The sequence below is a fragment of the Lepidothrix coronata genome, unplaced genomic scaffold (assembly GCF_001604755.1).
Source record: "Lepidothrix coronata isolate B3197 unplaced genomic scaffold, Lepidothrix_coronata-1.0 Scaffold235, whole genome shotgun sequence".
Classification (NCBI taxonomy): Eukaryota; Metazoa; Chordata; class Aves; order Passeriformes; family Pipridae; genus Lepidothrix; species Lepidothrix coronata.
In genome coordinates, this window is record NW_016690415.1 from 872,958 (window position 1) to 884,919 (window position 11,962).

The 11,962-nt window shown below is 40.7% G+C and overlaps 1 protein-coding gene across 1 annotated transcript; it reads right to left on the reverse strand.

Annotated features, from left to right (window-relative positions):
* Window positions 1-5,958: 5,958 nt before the first annotated feature.
* On the reverse strand, window positions 5,959-10,335 carry LOC108507004 (myelin P2 protein-like). Its single transcript, XM_017834565.1, has 4 exons — window positions 10,185-10,335; window positions 8,504-8,676; window positions 8,133-8,234; window positions 5,959-6,222 (listed from the first exon to the last, which is right to left on the reverse strand). The coding sequence occupies exons 1-4, from the start codon at window positions 10,255-10,257 to the stop codon at window positions 6,172-6,174; spliced, it is 399 nt and encodes a 132-aa protein (XP_017690054.1). The 5' UTR covers window positions 10,258-10,335; the 3' UTR covers window positions 5,959-6,171.
* Between the last annotated feature and the right edge of the window lie 1,627 nt (window positions 10,336-11,962).

Here is an 11,962-nt window from a genome sequence, read left to right on the forward strand (position 1 = left end):
AAGAGGTGAATACTAATGCTCTGCAGCATCGGCTCCGTAACAGTTTCAGTGGTGGAGAGCAGGAGCCTGGTCCTGTGTCACTGGATGTGACTAAAGCCATGTGTATGAATAGATAGTTCTGTGTGTGCATGTCTGTGTGCGTGTAGATCTATATATATTTCGCATCTTACCTATCCAAGGAATTTGATGTGTCAGCACAAGTCTTCTGTGCCCTTGACCAGTCTCCCTTCCCTGAATCCCTTCACCCTGGTAATTTCACACTTCCATCTAGGGCATGTGTTTCAGGCCTCATTGCTTTTCTCTGAACTCTCTCCATTGATACATTTATTTTGCACTGCATTATTCAGGACTGAGAATGAATCCTGGGGGCTTTGCTAGTGACAAGCAGAGCATGTGGGTGACCACAGCTTGCTGACTATCCTCCAGACTGTGCATCCTAATAGGAGGTTTGCCTTTTTTCAGTAAGGCCACGTTTGCCACTTTTACTCAGTCTGTGATCCACTATGAAGTCCCAGTGTTTGCACTAGTTTTTGTTTGTTCTCCATCTGTTATTTGTGCTCCTGCTAGTATTGTCTAGTTCATTTTTTCCCTCTTAAATGTCCCCTGGCTGCTTCAAACTATTTCCTGGGTTTGTTGAGATCATTTGAATTTGAACCCTGCCCTCTGGTATGCTTGCATTTCCTCTCATCTCTGTACACTCTATAAATAACAATGCGGTTATTACTGAGGACATTGAACAGCATAAGTCCATATGATACATCCTTCCACTTTGAACCATTGACTGGAGAAGTATGGTTTTTTCATCAGTTTGTACCCCTTCTCTGTAGCAACAGCTTAATCTAGCCTAAATGTATGGCATGTTTATGAACAGAATCATAGAATGGTTTGGTTTTTAAAGGACCCTGAAGATCATCTAGTTGCAACCACCCTGCCATGGGCAGGGACACCTTCCACTTTTTCCAAAGTCATTAACTTAGTCCATAGTGATTGCCTCTGTATTTCACAACATGCTCTCTGCCCAACTGGAAATAGAGCCAGAATAAACTGTTATGATGCTTCTTGATTACAGCAAAATCCCCAGAAAGAGGAAGGATCAGGGAGAGCCTTAATCTTGGTTCCTGTGCTCCTCGCCAGAGGGCTCAGATCCTATCTGGAAAGCACAGATCATTAGGCACCTAACCTTTCATAATCTGACTACTCTATCTCTTGTTAAGTTAAATGAAAACATTTGTGTTGACTAGGTAATTAGGGACCTTGAATATTATGTCTTATAGTGTCAAATTGCTTTAGTCTTTTTTCCCCCAATGTTCAGAAGGAGAGGAGGTTTGTGAAGGGATTAATATTTCTTTTAAGTGGATTTACCTATGAAAATCTGTAGGATTCAGTAGGCTATAAAACTCTGAACACTATATGGCATAAATACAAGAAGGTGGCACGATGCCCTACAAAGCTATGAACCTCTGCTGGGAGATTATATACAGGGACTGAGAGCTCCACCTTCACTGTCTCGCAGATTTTTTTCATATCAGATGTGCAGAGCTTCCAAGTAAAACATGCATATGTATTTTAGATTTCAACTCTGAAAATTCATACTAGGATCTGAGAGATAAACGAGATTATTATTGGCATGTGTAAGTACTGTACCATAGCTAGAGACACTGAATATCTCCCCTTTTTGATAATTGTATTTCCCAAAGCAACCCCAAACTCTGTCAAACTTGAAATAGGCTGTACATTATCTGGCATGTCCCACAGCTCCACTACAGGTGTCTCCTGATGTCATTTTAACTGTGACATTGTGTGTATAAACTTGAAAGACAAGATAAATTCTTGCAGTGCTTTTGACCCATTACTGCCAGAGGTGCCTCTTCTAAGGAAGTCTTATCCACCAGGGACTGTGCCAGGGAGTGTGTTTTGGAATTCAATAGAAAATCCTTTTCCCTCCGTTACACTTCTCACAAATAATATGATTGGTACTGACGATCATATTATAGCAAATACAAAAAAGTCTTAATTACTTTCAATTAATACTCCATTGAGACCCTGAAAATAGATTCAGCTGTAATCCATTCACCCTACCCTTCCTAATCCTTGAATGATTGCATTCCTTCTGACTTTAGTTTTAAAATTTTTTAGTAACATTTGAGGAAAGTATGTTTAAATATTGGTTTGCTGCTGGAAAGATAAAAAGGACTGTATGAATGCTGTCTAACACAGCTTTCCCTCTCTGTAGTGTCTAAGCACTGCATTATTCCCAATGCTGTTGTGCCCTTTAGTCCAAATAACATAATTTTGTGTTTCCCATCTGCAGCATGATGGCCAATAGCCAACCACAATGTTTTGCATTGAAATTGTGAGGATATGCTCTAATTGCCTCACTAACAAAGACCTTGATTACATCTAAATTCCAGGATTTCTGAAGGCGATTTTTTCATGGCATCAGCCTATTTGTTTCTGACTGATTACCCCTTCAGCACTAACCTTTCACTCCTTTGTATCCCGGACAACAACAGAACTTCTTTAATCCAAAATGAAAATGAGAGAAGGTAGCAATGTCTTAAAAGGCACAGTTGAGCAATTTCTAAACAGCACACTGTTTATCAGCATAATTAGTTGCCTCTTGGAAAAAGTGTGATAAGTGGTGAGGACGTTTTATGAAGCACAATCGTTTTAATAACACAGCCTAATCCCCACCCCAAATCTTTGCCATTTCAAGAACTGCTCAGCCACGTGTTTGCTGTCTAGTAAAACTGTTCCAACAGGTTACTGTGTAAAAAAACCAGCAAACCTGTATGCTGGACACCTGGAGGTGTGTGAATTCACTTTACAGGAATACTGTTGCCCCCCAAATTAACTCTGGGCAAATGGACAAGGGAAGTTCAAAGTTCGAAGAGAGACAATGGTGTTGCTTTTACTTTCAGCTCCTTTCCACGTGGAAAAGACTAGGGTATGGGGTATGATATCCCAAATTTAGCTATACATTACCAGGAGATGTTTTGCCATACTTTGCCCAGTCCAAGGAAATGGCTTTGGTACATGGAGTCCAGATGCAGCTTTTATTTGATGTCAGTGCTCCTCACGGGAGCACTGGGCCTGAGGCAGACTCTTGCCAAGGCAGCTTGTTTCTCCTTCCCTGAGACATGTCAGAGAGGGCAGAGGCAGGCAACAATGTCTGGGCTGTAGCAACTGAAGGAGGAATACCCCTGCAGGCATTTCCCTCTGCCTTGGGAGATGTAGGTGAAATGAGGTGTGACAGAGCCTTAGAGCACTTGCAGAAAGAGTGGCTGATGGGAGAGGAGTGTGACTGGGGTACTCTGAAATCAGCTGGGATTTCACTGCTTGGGATGGGTGCTAGATCAAGTTGATTGCCTTAAATAATGCTGTTTATACATCAGGATCAGGTTACTGATATTTCTAGGTTAAGTGCATACTCAAGTCAGGGAAATGGCAAATGGAAATGGACTTGTTTGTCGATTTGAAAGCACAGTTCGAGACACAGACATCGTACCTCAACCTAGATATTCATTCCAGAAGTATCTAACCCACATAAAAAGTTTGGGAACGAAGAAAAAATCATTTACAATAAGACATAAAAAAGACCTCGAGACTGCAAAATTTGTATTCCCCCCAAATTCTCCCGGAGTTCCCTAATATTGCTTTACAGACAGAAGTACCCCAAAGCTCTCCATTTCTGTGCTGATTTGTACCACCTGCCTTATTGTTTTTGCCTTCAACACTATCAGTTCTGTTGCACTTTTCCTGTTTTGGAAAGTCTCCAGCTCTCATGACATTTTTAAGTGACCTTTGTATAGAGTGAAAGTGCCAAATACTAGGCTCCTAAACAGCATATCTGCATTTATTTAGGAACTTAAAAACCCAAAGCTATCGTTATTTCAATGCCAAATCTCTGGAAAAATAAATGCAACTAAAATTTTCTTAAGGAAAAGAAGAGGGAGGTGGGTTATGTCACAGGAAAGGAAATGACAGTAACTAAATAAATGAAGGCTAGGTGAGCAGTCCTTTGCTTTTATTCTGTTGCTGTTTCCAGATCTGGAAAAACTACAGTTTGTACTGAAATGAATATTTATTTCCTTTGCTCAAGGAAATAAAAAGCTGAAAGCTAATATTTTATTGGAGATGAAAATTTTCATTTAAGCTCAAAGAAGCATTTGCAGGTTACATCAGCAAAGGAAATACAGATCTTGTTTACAGAACTATATCTTCTCCTTTGCTTATGACTCAGGGGTGGGAGACAAGCTCTGCTCAAAAGGTTCTGGACAAGTTCCACCCTCCCAGAGCCAGGCTGGGGCAAGCGGCTCCAGCAGCCTCTCTGGGACCTTGTTGCACTTAAATGGGAGGGAACAAAGGAGGTGCAGAGCAAAAATCCAGATTCACAAGTCAGTTTCAGGCAGATTCTGAGCTGTAAGAAATGTGTCTTTGATTCTCTGTTAAAAGACTAGGAGGATAACCTGGAGGGTCACATGTAAAAGAGTTCACACTGTATTTTGTTATGAAAGCCTGGTGGATGATCTTCACTTAAAATACATTATTAAATCTGTTTGCAAAAGATGATACAAGGAGTATCATTCTGCCTCCATTCCTTGTTACAATCACGGAGGACTTGGAGTCACTGAAACTCCAACATTCACAGAGGTGAGTTTTAATGGTAAGGCTCAATATGGGGGATTTATCCCTCCATCTATGTTAGAGACCAGGATAAACTCTTCCTTAAAACTACTGTCAAGAAATCTCACAGCCTTCTCTCATGGCTCATTTTTCTAGGATTCATCCATTTGCCTTCTGGCAGCTGCCTGCAGTTAGTTTGCACCTAAATAAAAATGTATCCAAAGCTGGGCCCAGGCTCTAGCTTTTCCAATAGTGGGTAGAGAAGAAAGGTGACCTTTATATCTCACATTCACATGTGATATCCATCTCTTCACTCTCTGCTTGGACAAACCAATTTGATGTTTAGGATCTGTCTTGACTTTGAGAATTTGTGTTTTTGCCTGTAAACCCAGTAGGCAAAGGTTCATATCAGATCTGCAACTCCTAATGAGCCAAAATAAACACACACACCTCTCACAGTTGCTTTAACCTCACAGAGGAGGCAGGGACAGCCCTGTGTGATGGCATGGAGGCAGTGACAGGGAATGAAATACTCTGTGTGGTTAGCATGAGTGTTGTGGTGAACACTGGCTAATGGAGGCAAAAAATAATAAGCTCCTACTGTGTTTTTTTTTGTTAAATAGATTTCCAGAAGCCTAGCTTTGTTTTTTATTGTCTTTTCCTTAGATAAAGGCAGAGTAAGTGCAATGGGAGGAATGAACAGCTTAGCTACTCAGCAGGCTTGATAGCAACCTCTACCCAATGCAACAGTTGTGTGTGCTTAATATTAAGCATACACTTAAGTGATGTATTGAAAATAGCCTGGTTTCCTGAACACTTTTCAAAATGAGGTCCTCTAGCCTTAAGACTTCTGGAGTCCATTCACACCTGCTCCACACCGTTTCACAGGTTTATTTGCTCTTTTGGCAGACAAACATGGAATATATTCAAATTTTTTTTTCCTCCAGTAGCTGTTTTCTTCCAAATAAATATCAGTATACAAAAAATGGTACCAAAAGAAGTATAAATTTTTGGGATGAGTATGAAACAATGATATGCTAAAATCATAAGGCTAAAACAACAAATGTCAAAAATTGTGCTGGTGAAGATAATTTCCCTATTGGAGCTATTCAGCAATAAAATCCTTTGCAGGAAAAGAATATTGAGCCCATGAGATGATATTTTTTACACATATCAAGGAAGCAGTGTTAGCTCTCTCTCAGTTATGGATTACTTGTGTTTCATTATTTTACTCAGAAATCATCTGACCATTTATACAGAAAAGATCAACAGAAAAGACAGTGCCATTCAAGAATGAAAACTTAAATCATTCATCTGGAGCCAAACACTCTATTTTCTGTGTTGAGAAGCTTTTATTGGATCACCACAATATTTTGGATTAGTTACACTATGGCTCTGAAATATCAAATTATAGTGTAGACATTTTCCCAATACAAGGAAATAAGGAAATAAGAAAATAAAGAAACACAGTGCATGAGGTTTCAGTCACTGAACTAATCTGAATTTTAAGAGCCAGTCCCAGTCCAGTGCAGAGAAAGAACTTCTTCAAACTCTTTCATAGACTCTGGTGCAGACAACTCCTTTCATGGCACATTCCTAAAGCACAAAGGAAAAGATTAATATAAGGCTTTTGCTGACACCAGGTGTGTCTGGTGCAGTAACATCTGAAGTCAGTGAAAATCCAGATGCCACATTTTACATCTTTACATATTTACAGAATTTTCGGAGCAAACAGCAAAGCTATATTGCAAATGGAGTTACCTCTATTTTAACAGCTTTAGACTTCATTAAGCATCATATAATGACAAAAAGATTGCAAAATTAGGGTCATCTTCCACAAACAAATTTGTCTTCTTTGGTATTATTGCTGGCTTGACAGAAATATTAGCCCCACCTGATGATTATAGCATGGCCCACGAACACTTTCAAATTTACAAAGCTGGGGGTTCTTTTGTATGTGGAAGCAGAAGTAGCCTGGGTATTTCAGAGGTCAGGCTTCTGGCCTAAAAAACTTTGCCCTTCTGAGTCACAAAATATTTCTCTTGACCCTCTCACCCCATGGCCTTCAGTGGCTGCTGGTGACTCACAGCCACAGGATGCCTGTGACAAAGGCAACGGGATGTTGAAAAAATACCTCATTGGTCTGCAAATGATGAAGCCTCCTCCACAAACCTGATGAGGCAAGGGGTAGACAGCAGGACACTGACAGAAGAGGAACCCTGTCTCTCTGCTCTATGAAGATGGTTTAATGATTAGAAAAAACTTGCACAGAAATGCAGCCGTGACGAGATGCAAAAGCAAATCACCCTACCTAAAGGGAGGCTACAAGAGAGGTAGAGGCGGACTTTTTATAGGGGCATTAGTGACAGGACAAGGGGGAATGGCCCTAAAATGGAAGAGGGTAGGATTAGATGGAATATAAGGAAGAAATTCATTTTGGGAGGATGGCAAGGCACTGGAACAGGTTGCTCAGAGAAGTTTTGGATGCCCCATCTCTGGAAGTGTTCAAGGTCGGGTTGGACAGGAGTTTGAGCAACCTGATCTAGTGGAAGGTGTCCCTGTTCATGGCAGCGAGTTGGAACTAGAGGATCTCTAAAGTTCCTTCCAACTCAAACCATTATATTATTCTAAGTAAGAAAGCTTATGAAAAAACATAGTCAGAACAAGCTAATATGTAAAGGTGTAACGCTGCTGACTTCAAGCAGATCTCGAAAATAAGTTTGACTCCACTCTTTAAAAACTTTAATGAACAAAGTACCATTTCATTCAAAAATGAAATATAAATTTTACTAGTGACCCTGACATCTAGGGTCCCTAAAATGTTTTATCACCCTGGCTTGGCCAATCCATGGCTTCCACGTGGCTGCTAGAGAAAGCAGCATCTAATGCAGGATGAGAAACAGCCAGCATTACCCTTCCCCGGGGAAAGACACGGTTCCCTCACAGCAGTTGGTATTTCAGAGTGGCTACCGAGATCTGCCAATCCCTGCTGCAGGGACACAGAGCTGATGGCTTTCACGCACTACACCTCAAGAACCTGCTTAGTTCACTCGGCATGCTCATGTTCAGCAGCAAACAAATTGTGTGAATTGATGGGCTTTAGTGGAAATAGATGTGTGAAAAGGTGCAAAAACAGTTTTCTAAGGTCGGACAGGCTCTATTCCAATCATAGGGAAAAGAGCCATTCCAGGGACAGCAGTACCCAGCTTGTAAACTGTTTTTCATATTTCACAAGTTTCTGCTATTTCAAAACCTCATTAGTTTTAAGAATAATAATATTGAGAGCAGTAAGAATGCTGTCAATTTATGTCAACTCTGCAACTATAGTCACTTTAAAAATAACTTGCTGTATGGAACAATATTTATTTCCTTCCAGCTTGTTTTCTAAGCTTGGCTCACTCTTTCTGCTTCCTTGATAAGCCTAAATTGGTACTCTTTTTAGACAGAAACAACCTGAAGGCTGCATCCTTCTGATCTTTTTCAACATACAGGGAACATGAACTTACCACTACCATTTTCCCATCAACCAGTCTTCTCTTTATCGTGGTCTCTTTGCCATTCCACTTCTGCACTTGCACCAATGAACCTTTCTCCAAGTTTATGACACTCTGCAAAGGCCAAGAGAAGAGTTTCAAACTGTAGTCTGAGCTTTGCAGGTTAGAATAACAATTCACTTCAGATTTGGCAAGATATGCGCTCTTGGTAATGACTAACGACACACTTAGTAACATTAGATTCAGCACCATACTGTTTCTTCTTTCAGTGCTTTCTGTGAATAGTTTGGAAAACTTATAGTGCACTAAGGGGGTAGGAAATGTTCCTCTTGGTGTCCTTCTAGGAGATGTCCAGACCACTCAGAGATCATCAGCCCCCTTACCTTGACTTTCCGGTCATCTGCTGTTGTTTCATCAAACTGCTGGCCCAGTTTGAAAGAGATTGTTGTATTTTTAAATGTGCTTTCAGTTCTGATGGTTATTATGTCTCCTTTCATACTGATGATCACATCAGGCCTTGCCAGACCGCCTAGTTTCCGGGTAGCTAAGCCCACTCCTAGAAATCAGAAACAAAACTGTTACATTCTAGAAAGCAAGAAATTCAGTATCCTCTCATGAATCTTCAGTGGAAGAATAAGAAACAATTTCTTCTTGAATACTTTAATGCCTGATTTAGATGAGATGCTAATTCTTCAGGTGTGGAAGTAGGAATGGGAACCTCAGTGTTCAGAGGCTGAGGCAGCCTCAGCTGATAGAGTGCACCTTCAGCAAGAAGTCAAGATTTATGTGGTTATACACCTGGGCACATTTAACTAAGAAGAAACATAGTTGTTTACAAATCTGTGTGAATTTGTGTAAAGATAGAATAGACAGAAAAATTCAGAGGAATGGTCTGTTTCTCAATTGGTCTGTTTCTCATAAAATCTTGTAAGAATCCTTTTAAAAAATTTTTTTGATAAACCCAAGAATTTGCACTTTTGTTGACAGCTGCATGGAAGAAACTGGATACCGAACTGTCAATACGCTGGTGCTCGCTCAGTAAAACATACTGAAGACTGGGCAATTCCTAGGTTGCTATTAACAACCCTTAAGGATCCTTACATCTAAACCTCAGTGAGAAGTACAAGTATGAAATACAAAAAAATGTCAAGGTATAAGAGTGAAGAGCTGCAAAGAGCTTCAGGGAAATCCCATGTCAGAAGCCATTTGTATCACCTAGTGCTTTCCAGTCCAGTTCATTCTCTACATGTTGTGAAGTCTGGGGCAAGTAGGAATGAAGGCCACTGGCAGTGTATCACTGTTTAATAAAAGCAGAAAGGGGATAGCTGTAGTTAGTGCCTTTGTTAATGCTATGCTGTGCTCAGAAAAAAAGATCTGTATAGAAGGGTATAAAGTTATCCTCAAAGTGTAACACAGTTTGCAGTAATTATTCTATACTAAACAATTCCATTGAAACCTTCGGAAAAAATATCTGTAGCTAGACTTTCATCCCACATTCACTCTGGTTAACTAAGTAACTGCAATTCTTTTGTTATTCAATCTAACATTTCAAATAAAGGGAATCAGTGTCTCAGTGAATCATTTATATAGTAATAGCAATGCAATAGCTAACTGTCTGTGTACTTGCTATATAGAAATGAAGCCAGCATTAAAATGAAAAACAATGCCTAATTTGTTGCATTCTTGGCATTCTTCAGTAACAGATAGATTCATTCATAGGATTTAGATGTCTGAAACTGAAGTGTCATGAGAGATCAGCTCCATTATATGCTGTAAATTATCACAAGGCATGAGTTTAACACTGCAATCAAGAGGAACATAAAAAATCTGCATCTCATGACAGAAAAACAAATTATATCAGTTCAATTCAGTTAGATAGAAGTCAATTTATTACAGTAATTCATCACCTACCTTTTCCATTTTAGATGCTAAAGGAATAATTAAATTATACTAGAAAAGTAATTAAAGTGTTTTTGTGGCCAGGAAGAAGGTACATCTATGGGCAAAGCACTCCCAAAGGAAACCTACTGAGAAAAAGAAAAAAAAAGAAAGAACATTTCTTACCCAATTCTTTCATATAGTCATCAAAATTCTCACTGGAAACAAGTTTCCAGGTTCCCACAAATCGGTTACACATTGTGCAGCCTTTGTGAAGTGTTGGTCCTGCAGAGAGAGGCAGTGGCCACAAGAGCTCTTGGTGGGAGCCAGAGATTGTGTGCCCAACTCAGATCTCACTGGCCTCCTTTTAAAGAGGTCCAGTCCCTGTGGAAGTCAGGAGGGGCCAATAGGAGAGGCAGTGCCCGGGCAAGACAATGTGCACCTTGTCCAAGGCAGTCGTGCCAGTACCAAGGCTCCGGGTGACGTCTGCCTCTGTTTCCTCCACTGAATACATCAGGACACTGAAGGCACGTGGGGATGGGGACGGGACGTTACCACTGCACCCACAGAGCAGTCAGGGGACACTGCAGTAGGGGTGCCAGCAGCAAGTACAAGTACAGGAGCACTGCATCCTTATGACATCCAGCTCTGACTGTCCTCCCAATATTATTGCCATGCTATCACCATATAGGATAGAAATCTGTAATGATCATCTCATCCAACTGCCTAACCAATCAAGGGCTGACCAAAAGTTAAAGCGTTTTGTTAAGGGTATTGTCCAAATGCCTCTTGCACACAGACAGGCCTGGAGTTTGACCACCTCTCTAGAAAGTCTGTTCAGTGTTTGACTACTCTCTCACTAAAGAAGTGCTTCCTAATGACAAATCTGAACCACACTTGACACAGGTTTGAACTATTCCCATTCATCCTATCACTGGATATCAGGGAGAAGAGATCAGCACCTCACGCTTCACTTCCCCTCCTCAGGAAGCTGTAGAGAGTGTTACCACTGTTGTCACTTCTGTGCTAGCAAGATAAATCAAAGCCATGTGGATTTTGGGAAGGAAATGTTAAGAAGTTGATGTAAAAAGTGGTTTGTGGGGTTCCTTTACTTTCGTGATCCATCCTGGAAAGGGTCTGTGGGTTTTACCATTTAAAGGCAGAACTAAATTATACTGCTTTTCTTCATCAGATAAATGATCTGAAGCTGTGGGTTCTTCCCTCCACATATCCCAGGCAGCATCATAAAAAGAAGAGGCAGCCAATCTTCACTGGCTCCCTTCTTCTGCAACTGGGTATATCCAGAAAATCAGTGTATCAGTGGAGATCAGCTGTTGTACTTCACAGATGGATGGTATGAAAAAGGGCTAGGTCTTTAAAGTGCTTATTCCTAGTTCAAAGGTCCTTTGGTGAGAGGCAAGCAGATTTGCTGACCTGGGAGGAGGGAATATACTGCTCTCTTTTTGTCTTTATGCACATGGATAGTTGGTCTGTCACAGAGTTAAGGGAAGATTTAAATCAGCACAGTCATATAAGGCATTGCATTCAAGTGTGTCCTACTATTGTCAGATTTCCTCAATGTTCCCTTCTGTCATGAAGAGACTCCACAGGCTCCTTGGGTCCATGTCTTCCTCATACTGGGGAGCCCTGAACTGGACCCAGCATTCCAGCTGTGGCTTAATCAGTGCTGAGTAGAGGGGAAGGATTATCTCCCTCAACCTGCAACACTCCTAATGCAGCCCAGGATATTGCTCACTGTCATTGCTGCCAGGGCTTGTTCCTGCTTCATATTCAGCTAGGTCCACTAGGACCCCCAGAACCTTTTCTGCCAAGCCAAAATTGAAAGATTGAATAATTTGAGTTTTAGCATTCAACCCCCCCTTTTTTTTTTTTAATCCACATTTAGAACTATTGTCTTGTGGTTAGTAAAAATCAAACACAAAGAACAAATCCATAAAACATAT